Consider the following 16988-nt stretch of genomic DNA (forward strand, 5'->3'; position numbering starts at 1 on the left):
AATGTAGTGATTCCATGCAGACAATAAACCATCTTTTACCTTAAACTCCTTTAACTGTCATGTTAAAACACAGCGCTCTACTTACCTTTGAGATGACTTCTGATTTATGAAGCTACCGCTGCAGATTCACTGGGAACAGTTGACGTTAACATTTCAAACAGCCAAACCCGAGTTGAAGTCCTACGTAATATAACTTTTTTTTTTAGAAAATAGGACATGAATTCATTTATAATAAATTTGTGAACGTGTTACTGACTACATTCTTGTTTTCTTCAAAATATTAGTGTCAACGTGAAAAGTGTGCGTCTGTCAACCCTTGATGGAAGAGACTAATTCACGGAGAGTTCATTAACACAAAGCAGCAGATGTAACAAGCATCACGTTCTGTATTGTCATGTTATACTAATAACCATTACAGTTCACATCATTCAGTTCCAACCACACACTCTCTGTTACACATTACACATCAGGACATCTTCCTCATAATCCAGACAAACTAACAGACATCATTCAACAGCAGTCAGAGAGGAACATTAGTATTACGTTTCAAACAAAGTTGGCCAAAGTTGTGCTTCAGCAGAACTTGCTCCTTATGGGACCGTTTACTTTGAACGGCAAGTACGATCCAGCTGAGTGAAGCCAAGTTCATTTTAGAAAAGGGGGTCGGGTGAGTTCAAGGACTTGGAGCTTTAAAGACATCGTGGCACGGCTTGTTGCATCATGGCCCGGTTTGTGTTTTTGCTGTTTCAAAAAGGATAAAAGTGGCGTGTGCTGCTCCCATTTCCCTTTGCTATCTGGGGTTTGTTGTCCAGTAGGTGGAAAGATGATGTTGACCGTTGCAACCGTTTTGACGAGGCAGCAATACAACAGCCACAATGTGCGCGTCAAGGTCCTCGTTTCAAACATGTCTCGTGTCGGTTCAGTACAATAAACACAAAAGAAACCCTCTCTTAACCCCAAAATAACCCTCCCTCCCGGTGTGAGCACTGTCCACGACATGAGAACAGAGTTTCTTTGTCGACTTACTGTACAATACCAAGGCACTAGCTAACACATCAGTGAGCACGTTTCACCCATTAAGAGAACTAAGAAATGAAAAGTGCGGCTGGAACCTGCAATATCTCCTTGAATTAGCACAAATGTGTAAAAAAACCCCACCACCAACAACAACAACAACAACAGGAGAAGGAAAACTAAATTGCTGGTCCATCATTATGAGGCTACAGAAAACACAGCCTTTGTCCCAACTCAACAGTATCCACAATATATTAAAATGATAGAAAAGGTTCTTGGCAACATCTGGTCCAGTTATTTTTTACTATCATCGCGGACAAGACTTCAGACACATTTGCAGTTCCTTGATTAGTTCCCACTGATGACAGCGGCTGGAACAGCCTGGATTTTGTGTCACTCAGATTCTCCATGGGTACTGCACATCTCATCTCATCATGTGCAGGTTATGTTCCTCTACTGTGATTCTGGATTCTTATCCTCTCCTGGCTCTCTACGATCCATCAATGTCATCCGTGGCTAGTCAAACGTTGTTGCCTCTAATCCTCTTCACTCGTCTATCTTTTCTGTTCTGCCCTGGTCAGACGCCATCGTCTATAAAAGGTATGTCTGGGTCGGAAAAACGTCTCTGACCCTTCGCGGCTTGAGCATCGCGGTGCTGGTGCTGAGGAGAGGGTGTTACCGAGGGGGAGGAGGAAGTGGAGGGAGGGCAGGAGGAAAAATGCAACAACAGGTCACACTCGGGGCTGTCGATGTATAGGGACTGGGTGCTGTCTTTACGGCGGCCTGGGTGCTCTCTTCTCCTCACCAAGTACTTTGATGCTCGGTTTTCAGGAGGGGTATAATTCAGAGTTGCTTTTGAGGCTGCAGACTGGGCGAGGACGCCGTGCGGGAGCCTAACTGTGCCGGGGATGATGGGGTTACGGCGCTGCAGCAGATGCCTGAAGGAGACTGTGGAGGAGTCAGAGGTTGAAGAAACGCAGCTGGACACAGAGGACGTGGAGCTAGCGGGGGTGAGGTTCAGCCGAGAGACGAGTCCACCGGGGACTTTAGGTCGCTGGGCCAGGTCTGGTGGTTTGGGTGGACAAACTGGCTTGTATCTCCTCAGCTGGGGGCCACCTCGTCCTGGCAGAGAGGAAGATAAACAAGTTTTCTCTTAGAGCTGCTTGTTAAATTCACACAAGAATCCTGAGAGGGTGAAGAGCAATGGAAGAGCATGCAACCATGTTATCTACCAAAAATGATGTTTGGTGAGGCACAAATAGGCAAACATCTACTTGGATAAGTTTTGTCGAATGTTCAATTGATTAATTTGGGTAAAGTTTGAGCATGCTTCTGTGCCACACATGCATAATCATGCATACATGGGTGTGCAGATATTTGCACACAAACACACATACACACACAAAAACACACAAACACGGTTGCTGTTCCTCCAACCTGCTTGGTTACAGAGCAGACGTCACCGCCCCCATCACCATCACTGGTCCAGACCTGCACCACAAAAAACAGGTCTAGTCTGGTCAGAAACCCACAGGTGAGTGAGAGTGAAAGAGGTAGAAAGAAGGACAGGCCAGACTGCAAAATACCAACCGTCAGGCTCCGAGCCGTGAACAGAAGAGCGCTGCTGCTCGTCCAAAAGGCTCTCGGAGCTCAGCGAGGCCTCGGAGTCAAAGTTCTCCTGGTCTGAGCCGGGCTGCTCCATCTCTGGCAGTCTGCAGGCCAGATCCTCTCTGCAGAGACACAGATGACATCAGAGAGATGAGAGCCTGGAGAAGGACGCTACACCGCGGTGAACAGAGAAATAATACAGAAATCATCCTCACTTCTCCTGTTTGATGGACTTGATGCGTTCCACCAGGTTCTCAGCCTCTGTGTCGGAGTCCACGGGCTCGTCCTCGGGGACCACGCTGAGATCAGAGCTCACCTTCTCATGCACCTGCAGAACAGAGAACATGACACGCTGACACCTCAACCAACTCAACAATGTCCATTATGTAATTAGCATATAAATTGCATCATTCATATGATAATTACACAATAGATATAAATAGCCACAAAATAGATATAGCTTTTGACCCAAATCTGAAACTTTGTTAGTGAGGAAAAGAGAAGAGGGCGGATTAATGCATCTGCAAATAATTCCTGCAGCACAATCACTAAAATGCTGTGATACAATAGAAGCCAGTAAACACCCGTTCACACAGAACTGGTGTAAGGCGTTTACATACAGGATGCAAACAGTTTCTTTGACTATGGTGAAAGTTAAAGACACACAACCACAATACAAAAACCACTCAACAGCACAATTTACATGACTTTCAGAGCTTTATAGTCTTAAAATAAGATGGGAAAACACGGGAATAGCACAAAGAAAAAAATGCATTATGCGCGAACCATCAAGCTTTGCAAGTCAGGCTATTGTCTTCCATTAAGACAACAAAAAAAGTATTATCGCGAAACCAACCCAGAACCATCTTGTCCTCTCATAAAGAGAACAAGAATAACAAACAGCAACATGCAAACTACTACCAGTTAGTAAGGAAGAGTTTTTTGTTGTTTTTTAAACAGCCAGAGCATCACCCACATCTAACATGCCATGCACAGGTGTCTTCTACGTGGCACACTACTACACACTACAACTGCTAGATCTACTGTACTAGGAGAGCTCGATAATACATACCACCACTCCTTTGTAAGGAGCTGAGAACCTGAGAGGTAAATGCCAGTAGTGCTAAAGAGAGACAAGGAACATTGGCCGTGTTACCCTTATCATTCCTTTACATCCAGGCACGAGGCTGAGCAACAATTTAAAACCACGGTATTGAGAAACCACACTAAATCAAACAAAAGGTGATCCAGAGCGACGCAGGGTTCGTCTCTCACCGTGTTCTGTCTCTTGAGTTTGAGCTGGTTAACAGCTAGAGCCTCCGCATACTCCAGCTGCTCGATCTCCTCCATCTTCTCATTGTAGAGTCTGATCTGCTCGTTGATGATCATCTCTATGCACCTACAGGGGGAGGAGGGAACGGGACGTCAGACAGGATTTTTGCGGATTTAGAGCTGTTAACTAATTAACAATGCACTACAGAATGAAGGGTTAATAGGTATCGTGGAAAAGGGGAAAAAGACAGATTTTGTTATTTTTTCTTACGTGGTGGTTTTGGCGACATCCTTCATGCTGAGCAGCGGGTCAGCGTTATCTGGGCAGCGCAGGACACACGGGGCAAAAACTATGGCCAATGAGTTAGGAGACATGCGGTTGTGAGCCTCCTCTTTACACACCCTGCAACAGAAGTCATTAGGTATTAGCATTTCGTCGAGTTGCACGTACATGCTGTATAATAAGTTGTAACTGTTAATATGTTTGTGATTAGTGATAAAACGGGCGCCAAAGAAAATCTATTGAAGGAGTTATGTCCCGTTCACATTAACATATACAAGACCACAATGGGAGAAATCCTACCTGACGAGGTGGAAGACGAGTCTCTCCAATGTGTTGAAGCTTGCCATAGGAAGCTCTTCCAGCACTTTGTATACAGCATGAAGCTGTTCCTGCTTCTCTGGTAGTTCTAGAGGAGAAAACGCATCATAAATCAAACCCCATAATTGACCATGAACACTTCTAGCTCTCATTATATTTTTGGAAAATGCCTCATTTCAGTTTTAATCATGACTGATAAATCTTAGTTTCACCTTATTACTAGCCATTGTCAAAAACACTGTCATAAACAGCTTAAACAGTCTACAAACCCAGCAGCAAATAAGGAAAACGCCCAGCACACAGATGGTCTATAGGAAAATGCTGCCCCCTGGTGGGGAACGTGCTCCTCACCCACTGCATGCAGGAAGTCACTGTAATGAGTGAAGGTCATGAGTGGATCTGGCAGCTCCCTCAACCACTGTTTCACCAGGCCCGTCACTGTGTGGATGGGATAGTCTTCGAGGCAGACCAGGTGGGGGTCTAATCACATCACCAATGTAATAACAGAAAAAAAATCAATAAAAGGAGCCACGACAAAGTGTTTATCAGTTAGCTATAAATGTCAAGTAGAAGGAGTCTAACCGGTCTCAAGTCGCTGATGCAACTCTTTCATGCGATTGGCAGAGCCAGACTTGCGGTAGATGCCCTCGGTGTAGAGGCCGTTCATCTCCACGTGCTCCAGCATCATCTCCAGCACCATGGGCACCGGGCTCTTATCGTTGACCAGGTGACACACGCGCACACCGAAGTGCAGACCGCCAGACTCCTCGTCACTCTGTGGATTCAGACAGACAGCAGCAGTCGGTAAAATGTCTACTTATCCAGTCCACTCGCCACAATCTATCCACAACATCCACGGGAATCACACATTCTTCACTACAGTAGCGTGCACACTCTGATGTTTGAGTATAATTAAGATAAAGGAAGCTGGTGAAACCCTGTTCTTTGTTAGAATGTTTATCATGTACAATAGAGGGCCAAGGTCCTCCAAGGTCCCGCCCCTCTTCTCAGTGTGCTGCTGTTCCACAAGCTGTCTTTGTCATAATCTGTCATAGAAGGTTACTTTCATCTTTTGTCTTTTACATAGGCATCCATTTCTGTACTGGCTAGTAAATTGTAAACCCTGTTGTGATTTTAACAAAGATATAAGACTGCTTGTTAAATTTAACTAGCCAGTACTGTAATAGTGATAAAGTCTGCCATGTTTCAGACTTTATGAGAAAATATGCTTGAGCCTAGTGGAACAGAGACAATTTTAAATTAGGACAATGTCTTTACAGTGTTAGTCCCAGCCCTTATATATCATAAGCACATCATTAATCCAGGCCTGTAATGTCTTAACATAAAGACTTACCTTTTTGACACAGAAGGTGGAGCAGTCAGTGACTATTTTGCAGAGGCATTTCTTGTGACACACCATTTTACAATCTGTAAGAAAAGATACAAAAATAAAGATTTAGGGAAGGACTTGTTTCTTTACGTTATGCTGCAAGATATTTTCTTAATATTTGATCACAAATAAAACATAAAAGAAGAAAAAGAGTTTTGACTGTTAACTCACAGCTGCACATGTAGGCCTTCTCCATGCCCCAGATGTAAGAACTACACTGGTCACATGACTGCATAATGTTGACCTGATAGTTGACGAAAACATGATCCAGGGGACTCTCCATCTATCAAGACAGACAGTCACTCAATTAGAAACCATAATCAACATTAAAATAAAAATCATTATTGAATAAATTAAAATAGATATCTGCATACTTACACTTTTATCTTTTTTCCTCCTCTTCTTCCTCGCTTTAGCAGGCTGAAAAACACACAGAGAGCATAATCATGAATACATTACTTTTTCACATTTGGACTAATTAGATGGAACAATAATGAATTTGAGTGTTTTCACCTTTGAAGGCTCAGCCTCCTCCTTCTTCATCTCTCCTCTGATGAAGCCATCCAGAACCGATTGGAAGAGATTGACCACAAGTTGGACTTCTCCTTTCTGCTTGTCGCCCGCCAGGTGGATCACTTTGTTCTGGTAGCCCGTCATCAGACCTTTGTAGCCAATGGTGGGTTTCTGGTAAAGTACAGGGGACAGGAGACAAAAAGAGGAAGAGGGGAGGTTGGTGAGGAAGAACTCTGCTCAGTATGTATTATGTGTGTGCTATGCACCTGCAGAAAAACTCACCGGGAGAGAATACATGGCTTTGATAGTCTCTCTGAACTGCATGGTGGCTGTTACAAAGATGGCCTCTGTGGCTGACAGCGACTTCCCCCTGGAGCGGAAATCATTGACCTATGAGGGAACACAAACAAAAAATAAATAAGTAATAAAAGTAGGTAATAAAATGACCGCCGAGATTAAGTAAACATCTTCTTGATTTTCACTCACCTGGTTGCCCAGAAACTCATCGAGGTGCCGCAGCTCATTGGCGTTGGTAATTTCCCGATCCAGCGAGGCGTTCCACTGCTCAGAGACCCGCGTGGCACGACTGATCTTTATGGTGGGGTTGCGGCCTAAAGCTTTACCAGCACGGTCACCATGTGGCTGGGAAAGAGGCCGAGATAGGTGTCCAGACGTTGGGGCTGAAAGGGAGGGATTATACTTATCATCACAAAGTAATATCTATTGCAGGGAGGCAAAGGTGAATGAATCTCACGTAGACTACTTCTCTTTTCTCAGAATGAAGTTATTCTGTTTGCACTGAGCGTGATCCTGCACGGGTCAGTGTTTTCTCAGAAAGCAAGCAGCAGGATAAGTTAAGGCCTGAGAATATCAGAGATAATACGCCTGTGCTTTCTTTCCATTTCTCACTTCATGAGGTGTGACGAAAGTGGACTGAGTAGTCCAGCAGTTTGTGGTGGGTGAAAAAATTGCAAATTTGGCCTCAAAATAACTACCAAATACCTTTTATTTATGATGAAATATAATCAGTTGGATAATTTTTAGAATCCAGCAGAACTTCTTTCCTTTTTACCAGCTTTGGGAAAGTGGCACCCAAAAAAACAAAGAACTTAAAAGGAATTAAGTTAATATCCCTGCGCTAGTAAATCCTATAATTCTCCTGAAACTTGACAAGGACAAACTCAACAGCTTGTATTAGTTACCTTCCCCTCCTGTTGGCCTCTCATTGAGAATCTGAGCAAGTGTCAATTCTCCATTGTCGGGAGTCTGGGCCTCCTTATGCGGACGTTTTTTCAAAATCTTGCTGAAGAAACCACCTGACCTGCAGGACACAGAAAAACAGGAAGCTCTAAAAAACTATTCACAGATATTGTTACGCAAAACTGTTGTGTGACACTAAAATGACTACAATCCACAATGTCGTACCTCACAACTCATTCATTTCTAACAGCAGACTACATTTTTAATCCCTTTGTGTAACTCCCTAGGATTATCTTATTTTAAGAGGTCCAATTTTTAAAAATACCATCAAAACTGAATTACCCTGAAAGAGTCTGTTTTTTAAGTGCCACATATCCAAGGTCTGCTCCAGCACTGTCACCACAGCAACAACACAAATTAAAAACAAAGCAGTCAACCCAATGCCTCCGACAGATAAAACTCTGGCCTCATGACTGAGCCTCAAGTGTTCATTTCTGGCACATAATCCATTCAGAGTAAATTAAGGACTCGTAAATCAGGAATTTCCGGCTGTCAATGTGCAACTCCACAGAGCGAGCTGGGGATGCTTGGATTACAAAGTCAAAGAGTTTTCCCAGGAAAAATCTGACTCAAGCAGAGATGGGTTAAGATTAAACAGAGGATGATTTGAAGTTTTCATTTTCATTTCTTTGTCTCCGCACTGAAACACTAGAGATTTCTATTACTATAAACAAAGTCGCCTATTGGACACATTATCCTATGCTTCACTCATCTCAATCACCTCCTTTTCAAAGAAACGGTTTTATTTTCGCATTTAATAGCAACCCTGCTGCATCCCATCACCCGACCACTCGTGTACAGGCCAGTCCAGTGCAGTTCAGTACCTGTCTGGTGTGGACGGGATGGAGTGTGCCGAGTCTTGGTGACCAGAGCCATCTTGGTGTTTCCTTCTGATGGAGCTTCCCTTTGAGCCGTCGGCATGACCGTCTGAGGGGGAAATCATCTGCAGAACAGAAAACAATTTACAAGCGATGAAGTATATGCAGAATAACTGGACCAGAGTCTGTTTTCCAGTTGGGATAGATTTTTAGAACGTAAAATGTCAATTGATCAAAAGTATTTGAATTTGTCCATAACAACAGATGAACATTTTAAATACCTCTCTGGCTGAAATAGCACCAGCCCCTTCAAATCCTGGAGACTCACTGTCAACTGATGAGAAGGCTGTTTCACTCCTGCAGAAGAAGGAAAAATAATATCCATTTCTGTTAACGACAACTTGATGTTCTTTATTTTCTTATTAAAAGGTATAATGTCAAAAAGAACAAAAAATGTTTTCAGAAAGATGCTATTTGTTAGAGACATATCAGAGAATATGACCAGAACAGAAGACCTACAGCGTTTGCTTTTTCCTCCTTTCCTCCCTGTTGTGAGGTGGAGAAGGGCTGGTGCTGTCAGGGCATTCTCCATTACTCCTCCTCCCCTTCCACTTCTCCGGCTTCTCCTTAATCGCTCCAGGACGGCGTTGCAGGTTTGTTGCTCCGACACCATCCCCTAAACCGTTTCTGTCAGTGTCAGCGGTGTGCAGGGGTAACGAAGTGGGACGAACAGGAGCGACAGAAGGAGGAGACGGTTTGGCCTCCTTCTTGCCGGCTTTGTCTTCTTTCATTTTCCAAGGCACAAAGGTGTACTGGTCCAGCTCCTTGCCGTCCGCCCGCTCTTTTAGCTTCGAGGGCTCCTGATTTTTGCTTTTCGGCAGGGATGTTTGTTCCTTGCTGCTGGCTGAGGTGGAGGAAGAGGAGGCGGCTCGTTCAGTCTCTCTCTGGTTGTGCTCCAGCCCTCTTCGTCTCCTCTGCTCTCTCTTCTCCTGGCTCCTGGATGACTGGCCCCTGCTAATACCTGGAGCTCGTTCTCTCTTTTCATTGGAAGGTGCGGAGGTATTGCTGGGAGCTTCACCTGGAGATGTAAGTGCGTTGGAGGTGACCCCACCAAAGGGCAGTTTTGAATCGGACTGTCCTAAATCCTCATCATCTTCTTTCTCGTCCAGCTGAGTTCCAGCCTCAGCCAGGGTACCGTTTGTCAAATCCAATTCCTCATCTTCATCCTCCAGCTCTTCATCCTTGCCCTGCTCCTCCTCTGTATGTGAGCTTGTATTAACTTCTCCTTCCTCCTCCTCTGCCTCCTGGACAGGGAGGATGTCATCCAGCATCTCCTCTGTGACCAGCTCTATATCCGGATCCTCTCTTGTTTGAGGCTCACTTGCCAGTCTTTTCTCAGCCTCTTCTCTCTTTTTCTGTGCTTCCTGCGCTTTCCTGGCGGCCTCTTCGTCCTCTGCTCTCCTCCTCGCTTCCTCCTCTTCTGCCTTTCTCCTAGCTGCTTCTTCCTCCTCCTCTGCTCTTCTCCTTGCCTCCTCCTCTTCTTCCCTCTTCCTTCTTTCCTCTTCTTCTGCCCTCTTCAGAGCTTCTTTTTCCTCCTCCTCCTTTCTCTGTCTTTCCTCACGCATGGAGTGGCACCTGTAATACAGAAAACATCAATGTGACAGCCCACAAAAATCGATAGCATCGCCTGTCCATCTGTGGTCCAGCTGACTTGTTCTGAACTGTTACCTTCTGCGTGCCGAGTGTCCTCTGACCAGGGCTTGTATTTTGGTAGCGCCTTGTCTTTGGCGGTGGTTCTCTAATCTTTGTCTGTGCCCTCTCCACACAGCCTGGATCTGAGAGGCTGCCCGTCTCCTGCGCTCCTCTTTGCAGTACCTGTGCCATGAACGCTAAGCAGGACAGACAACAGGACAGGCTCAGTATCATACTATATTTTTCTCCTAAATATCAAAATGGGAACACAACATACAAAACCGACATGACTGCCCCAAAATAATCTGTGTTTACCTGAATCAAGATGGCTGCTTGTCTCATGTCCAGAAACTCTTTCCTCTGCAGGCGACCTCTGAACCAGCGCTGAAGGAAGATGATCTTATGCATCACATCCTTGTGGAGCGTGTCCTGCAGCTGCTGTCGCTCCAGCTCCTTTAGGAACACCTGAACAGAGAGAACACACCAGAATTTACATGCACAGAGGGGAAGAGGTGCAAACATGGACAAAAAAGGGGGTTTATAAGGCGCACTAAAAGAATACAACTCTGAAGCAATGATAGGAGTTTAGTGGTGTACCTTAGTTTTGCCTATCTGGTACGTGGTGGGGTCCAGGCCCATCTTCTTCTCAAGCAGCGCTGAGATGTCCTCTTTAGAGGCAGCGGCATTCTTTGGCAGCAAAACTCTGAACTGCTCTATGAACTCCTGCAGGGACAAGACAACAAAGATGATACAAATAAGAAACAAATATACTTTTGTGGTTCAAAACCTAGAGGAGGAACTTTGCTGTACCTGGAATGTGTACTTGGCTCCGTAGCCTGACCTCCTAATGCGAACTGTTTCAAGCATTCCTGTGTATCGCAGCTGCTGAACCACCAAGGCCTCATCCAGATACATCTCCTTCTGCTCATATGCAAGGACACAAGAAGCACATTCACTTATTCTCTTACTATTTCGATGTACATAGTGATCTGTTTCAATAAATAATTATGCAAAAGAGCAAAGAAGCTCATTTCACAGAGGTTTATGAAATGTGATTACACTGCAACAGTTTACACTCAACATTTCCTCTGTTATAATGTCTTTCTGCTGTATTCATAAACAGACCAAGGATTTGAATAGAAGATATTAAAAAACAATATGACTAACAATACCAAAGTCTTACCTTCTCGGCATTGGAGCGGATGCAACGAATGAAGAAAGGCTCTGCTCTGTTCAGAGTCTCCAAGAGTTTGGTCAGAGAGGTCTGAGGAAAACACAGAAATGGGTTTGATGAATGTTTAGGACTGCTGCTGGAGGGTGTGTTTGTCTGGTTTCTGTGTGTAACGTCCATACGGTTGCAGGTGATGTTACCTGGAACTGGGCACTGATGCTGGGGGGCTTCTTCTTCTTGTGCAAGTGGAGCAGAGACTTGGTGGTGCGATCATGCAGCGTCAGGCTCACAATGAACTTCAGAGACCGAGAATCCAGCAAACTCTGCACAGCAGTAATACAATAAATGAATTCCCTACTCAAACACAATCAATACAATTCTAATACAATGATGGTTTAAACTCATAAAATCACATCAATCGACTTTAACAGTATATTCTCCTTATCCGCCCATAAAATTGGGGTCTTCAGTCGTTACTCAGGTTTACCTTGGGGATGACCTGCCTCTGTTTGGTGTTCTTGTGTTTCCTGTGAAAAGGGGAGAAAGAAGATGCAGAGCGAGTTAGAGGGACTGGAGTGTTTAAGGCGTGATAGATGGGAACGTGTGAAGCCGGGTTAGTACAGAAGGTTGACTTCTTCATGCGCAGTCAGTGATGACGTCCAGGGTTGCACCTGGAAGACGGGATGAATGATGGGTTGAATGATGGAGAGGGTGAGGATGACAGAGAGGAGGAGGAGGGAGTTTGCTGCAGGAGATGGGATGTGACGCTAAACAATCAGCTCAGCAGAGGCTCAACATACACAGACAGACATGCTCTCTTGCTGTCCTCAGCACATAAAGGGCTCTAAATTCATGTTCAGGCTGCAGAACTTTCTGTAACATTCTGAAATGCCGCTCTGACATACTTTCACAAGACGCTCCATTAGATCTCACATGCCAGCACAGTCTTCTGATGATGCTCATGCAGAAAGTAACAAAGGTATTCAAGGCATTTCAGCTTTAGCCTTCATGAAAACTAGATAGCATCTACAAACAGAGCAAATAGTGTAATGTCTACCGATGAAGCAGGAGTGTGTGGGATGTTTGCATTAGATTAGATCCCAAAAGAAGGGAAATCTGGGTATAAATGTGACAGCTCTAACTATGTATGGCTGGTTGTGCTAAACTGGTTTGAACATGGTTGGTCAAAATGAGTTGAGAATAGTCTACATTGTTTTTGGCGGGAAACAAAGCTAGGAGCATGTTCTGCCCGAGTTAACTAGACTGGATTGATCTGGAGAAGAGCTGACGCCAGGTCTGTCTGCAGACTCACTGGAGGACGTGGCGAGGGAAGCGGAGGCGACCCCAGGACTGCAGCAGCTTGCGAGGGTCCTCACCATCCAACGGCAAGTTCTTAATGGAGCTGATGATCTCTGCCTGCATATCTCTGATCACACCACACACACGCGCCCAGTGTGGAGAGCGAATGATAGGGGGAGTACGGGGAGGGGGAGGAGGAGGAGGGAGGGGAAAAAGATTGGAAAAAACGACAAAAGGAGGAAGGAAAGGAAAAAAACAAACATAAAGTGGGCCGTGATAGAACACCACTTTCAGGACACCTTAGAAGAAAACACACCACCGCAGTTAGCAAAGACAAGAACACACATTGATTGCAGCATAGCTGGGGGTCTGATAGCAAGAGGAACTTCATGCTCTGCTCATCCATGACGAATAACATGTACATGGAAACCACAAAACACTCTAGACCACCCAACCATGCTGCCATATCCCTTTTAAGAACAGAAAAAATGAGAGAGAGGTTGGGGCACGTAGGGGTTGTATTCACACCCTATCTCTGCCACTGTAGTAGTAAACATGCAGAGCTGAGCTGACGTTTGGTGTGCTTGGCCGTCTGTTTCCATGCTAGCGTTGTTACTGGCTGTGTGACTGTAAGTTGTTATTGGTGAGACTGTTTGATTCATGGTCCTGGACACTGGGTCTGGTGAGGTTAATATGGAATCTTTTCTGTGTTCCAGGGCTTGTCCATGCAATACTGTTCTATACTTACCATGACTGACCATGAAAACAGAGGTCAGGCAGTGAAGGAATGGGCAACATATACTGCAAATGAGTCACAATGAATTTGACCTTCTACACCTCTGTGTTTGCAGATCCCAGTATTTTTAGATCTAAAAGCAGGAGGTATAGGGTCAAGATTCAGAGGGCCAGATGATCCATCGTTTGGTTCCATTTTGAGAAAGCTCCCCTAATTATTTTAGTCCATTAGTCTTGGGGCCTCTGTATGTGTATGAATGCTTGTGTGCTTCCTAAGCTCCACAGCTGATGTAAGTAATCCGGGTGGCTAATCAGAGTGGGACCGTACAAAGACCTTCCTATGCTCTATAGCAAGAATAATAAACGTGAGGAAGGAGAGAGATTATCACAGCTACAGTAAAAGATGGGGATTTCAGTGAGGGAAGAGAGGGAATGCAAGGTAAAGGGGCAACTGTGCTGTACTACTGTGTTGTATCAGTGTACTGAAATTCATCCTCTGCTTTTACACTTAGCAAGGAAACACATCACAAGCTAGTTTGGAGTCAACTCTATTAAATAGCTAAAAAAAAGATCCTGATGTTTTTTCAGATGGGAGCAAACTCTGAAAATGGAGCAAACTGCTTTCTATTACCCAAAACACATTTCCTTCCTGCATGGCCTCATTTCTTCATTCCTTTTTCCTGTCCACCAAATTCACTTACTTCTTACTCTCATAGCTAGCAAAGATGTCTTCAAAGGCCTCTAGAGGGCGCTCCTCTGAGTGATCAAAGCAGAAATCGAGCATAGAAGCTCGTCTGTGGAGGGGAGAGGAGAGAACCGCACACAGTGGGGTCACCAAAAGGTGGAGAGGATATGGGTGACTGAGCTGAGGTGAAGGAGGATTCATCGGTCAGGGTGACGTAAAAAAAAAGAAAAAAGACTGTGATTCTACGTGTCTGACATGGTCCTTCCTCATCTCATCTGGCACCACAGGATAAATGTGGAGGTCCACAGTTCACCAACCATTTGAATCATTTCCTTCACCTTCAACAAGGAGCATCAAACAGGAAATATGTCCACAGGTACTATAGCAGACAGATTCCTCCAGAGGAAACAGACCTGGCAGTTGAAAAACCAGTCCAAACCCAACAAAGACCAGAAAAGTTTGATAGCCTTATATTTAATTATGTATGTTACTTACTTGTACATTCTGTCTATCGGGGCATTGGATCGCTGAAGCTCTCCTAAAGGAGTTCTGGAAATTGGACGGACAACACCTAAACCCCCCCCCCCAAAAAAACACAATTAATATGGATTTATTAACAAGTGAAACAATGTATTCATAATGAGAAGGCTTTCAAACAGAATTATACAGTTTTTGTTGTTTTGTTTTTTGTATTAATCTTATTTAATCTTGTTAAGCCACATAAAAATGCTCCTACGTCAATGGGCTATGCCTGAGGACACCAAAATAGTCTGGAGGATTGAGAATTGCACGGAAAATATCTTAATCTCCTAGAGCCTCACGTTTCTCCATTTTCCTCTCTGTGCCGACCTGAGAGGCTAATTACAGAGCAGAGAAACTGCATTGCTCTGAAGTTGTGGTATAAGCTGCACAAGTGGAGAGAAGGCAACTAATGTGTGAAACATTTGTAAATGCACTATAATATATCTACCTATAAAGAAACCACTGTATTCTTTTGTGTTCTATGGATATTAGAAAGAATTAGTCTCCTCAGGACGGGCTGACACTGTCACACCAATAATGTACCTGAAGTTTTGGCGGCCCAGGAGCGGCCAGCTTCATTAAAAGCAGCAATGCCTCTGATGGTGGCGCGCAGGATGCCCCATCGAAACATGGCCACCGGGTCCATGCCAATGAGTTGCCGCACATAGGCGCGGTCACTACTCCGTAGCAACGCCACAATGTCTGGACGCATGTGGTCTGTGTTCTTCTCCCGGAAATCCTGGTGAGGTCAAATAATCCAAGAACGTTAAAAAACGACACCACACAAACGCATGGTCTCGTCACATTCAAGCGTAAATAGGTCGAATTTAAACCCTTTTGCTTATGTTACCTCGTCTTCTCTGTCCATCCTTCTTACCTTGATTTGATATTTAACTTTCCCAGCAAAGTGTTGAATGACAAAGGCAGGCTCCATGACTGGTGTGGGGACAAAGTAATTGTTCCCCTGGTGCTGTTGCTTGAATTTGGCTAATAATGTCTCATCTGTGGCATGGGGAAAGCTGGAGCAAAGGACAGAGAGAGGAAAAGAGGAATGAAGATTAATAGAAATAGGTAAAGAATTTGTTTTTATATACAGCTTCAACTGAATGAAACTAAAGTTCATTCCTACTCTCAGCCATAAGACATGATTGAAATGGTGCGAATCGTCTGTAGCTGTTCTTACTTGCTCTCCTCATCCAGCAGGTAAAGCAGGCCAGTGGGCTTCTTGCTGATCAGATGGATACAGCCCACATTGTCTGTGTAGTCGATGTTGTGCCAGGTGATTCCCTCTGCTTGGTACTCCTCCTGGTTGAGGCAGAACAGAACATTTTGGTGAATAATCTCATCGATGAAATCAAGTCACGTTAGGAAGTTTGACAATTTCATTAATAATCTTATGACCTGAATTATTTAAACTTTTGGTCTCAAATAAAATGAAATACTCACAAACATCCAGAACAGATGTAATTTGTATATGTGTTGGCTAAATATGCAGATGTATACTGTTTTCCAAGTCAAGTTTGACTAAATAACTAAATATTTTGACAATAAATCAAACTTCGTATTGCTGTTGCGGTGAAGGATAGGATAAACTAGCATGAACTAGCATGTAACCTTTTCTCCCTTCAGAGAGAAAATGTTTGGATGAGTCACCATGCAAGTAGTCATTATTATAAACACAGAGCAGGGAAGAGAATCGTACGTTTGGAATCTTCTGATAGGGAGTCGTTAGTTGCGTCATGTAGAAAGATTTGGGGGGAGGCAAACAAAACGCAACCACTCACCTGCTCCAGATTGAAGATGTGATGGTTGAAGTAATACTGCAGCTGCTCGTTTGCATAGTTGATACAGAACTGCTCAAAGCTGTTGGTCTCAAAGTCCTCAAACCCAAAAATGTCCAGGACACCGATGGACAAACACTGGAAAAGAGGAGTGAGGAGAAGGAAGGGGAATGCATACCAATCACCATCAAACCAAATACAACAATATTTATAGCATTTCATGATGTAGTGTTCTTCTGTCGCATCAAAATGAAGTTCCTTCAGGTATGTAAGCAGAGAGAATCTTTAATTTGCACAATTTGTGTGCTGCTGTTGTGTGTGTGTGCGTGTCTTACTGGGACAGATTCCTCCATATCTTTCTTGTTAAGCAGTGCGTGATTGATGCGAAGGACGATCCAGTCAAACAAGGCGCTGTACAGAGATTTGGCCATGGAGTCTCTGGCTGTGATAGCCTGATGGGAGAAAGAGGGAATAATGAGTACTGGAACAAAAACTTCAATAAACCTAAAAGAACAGCTGCAAAGGTGCCGTTTTAGCAGTGGTGGTTGAAGTACTCAGATATTTTACTTAAGTAAAAGTAGCAATACCACAGGTGAGAAATAATCTGTCATGAGTCTTGCCCATTTC

The 16988-nt window shown here is 44.2% G+C and overlaps 1 protein-coding gene across 5 annotated transcripts in view; it reads right to left on the bottom strand.

The window, feature by feature from the left end:
* Positions 1-368: 368 nt before the first annotated feature.
* LOC137874220 (myosin IXB) overlaps positions 369-16988 on the bottom strand; it is a 51590-nt gene continuing 34970 nt past the window's right edge. Inside the window, exons 11-45 of one of the 5 annotated variants that reach the window (XM_068712819.1) lie at positions 16697-16813; positions 16365-16499; positions 15764-15885; positions 15458-15599; positions 15124-15319; positions 14554-14629; positions 14075-14167; positions 12652-12765; positions 11827-11866; positions 11540-11662; positions 11352-11432; positions 10979-11089; positions 10766-10891; positions 10484-10633; positions 10205-10365; positions 8996-10111; positions 8758-8833; positions 8483-8601; positions 7601-7719; positions 6885-7078; positions 6681-6788; positions 6399-6569; positions 6264-6305; positions 6057-6168; positions 5850-5923; positions 5078-5270; positions 4847-4975; positions 4478-4583; positions 4166-4297; positions 3898-4021; positions 3695-3745; positions 2838-2950; positions 2605-2744; positions 2452-2505; positions 2049-2136 (exon numbers count right to left, since the gene is read on the bottom strand). In XM_068712819.1, coding sequence (XP_068568920.1) covers positions 2492-2505; positions 2605-2744; positions 2838-2950; positions 3695-3745; positions 3898-4021; positions 4166-4297; positions 4478-4583; positions 4847-4975; positions 5078-5270; positions 5850-5923; positions 6057-6168; positions 6264-6305; positions 6399-6569; positions 6681-6788; positions 6885-7078; positions 7601-7719; positions 8483-8601; positions 8758-8833; positions 8996-10111; positions 10205-10365; positions 10484-10633; positions 10766-10891; positions 10979-11089; positions 11352-11432; positions 11540-11662; positions 11827-11866; positions 12652-12765; positions 14075-14167; positions 14554-14629; positions 15124-15319; positions 15458-15599; positions 15764-15885; positions 16365-16499; positions 16697-16813 — 4920 coding nt within the window. In that variant the 3' untranslated portion in view covers positions 2049-2136; positions 2452-2491. Of the gene's footprint in view, positions 2137-2451; positions 2506-2604; positions 2745-2837; positions 2951-3694; positions 3746-3897; positions 4022-4165; positions 4298-4477; positions 4584-4846; positions 4976-5077; positions 5271-5849; positions 5924-6056; positions 6169-6263; positions 6306-6398; positions 6570-6680; positions 6789-6884; positions 7079-7600; positions 7720-8482; positions 8602-8757; positions 8834-8995; positions 10112-10204; positions 10366-10483; positions 10634-10765; positions 10892-10978; positions 11090-11351; positions 11433-11539; positions 11663-11826; positions 11867-12651; positions 12766-14074; positions 14168-14553; positions 14630-15123; positions 15320-15457; positions 15600-15763; positions 15886-16364; positions 16500-16696; positions 16814-16988 lie in introns of all 5 variants that reach the window. The other 4 variants (XM_068712815.1, XM_068712817.1, XM_068712816.1 and 1 more) reach the window with 4 other exon arrangements.

Source organism: Cebidichthys violaceus, unplaced genomic scaffold (assembly GCF_023349555.1).
Source record: "Cebidichthys violaceus isolate CVI_PGR_0920_01 unplaced genomic scaffold, fCebVio1.0.p SCAF_175, whole genome shotgun sequence".
NCBI lineage: Eukaryota > Metazoa > Chordata > Actinopteri > Perciformes > Stichaeidae > Cebidichthys > Cebidichthys violaceus.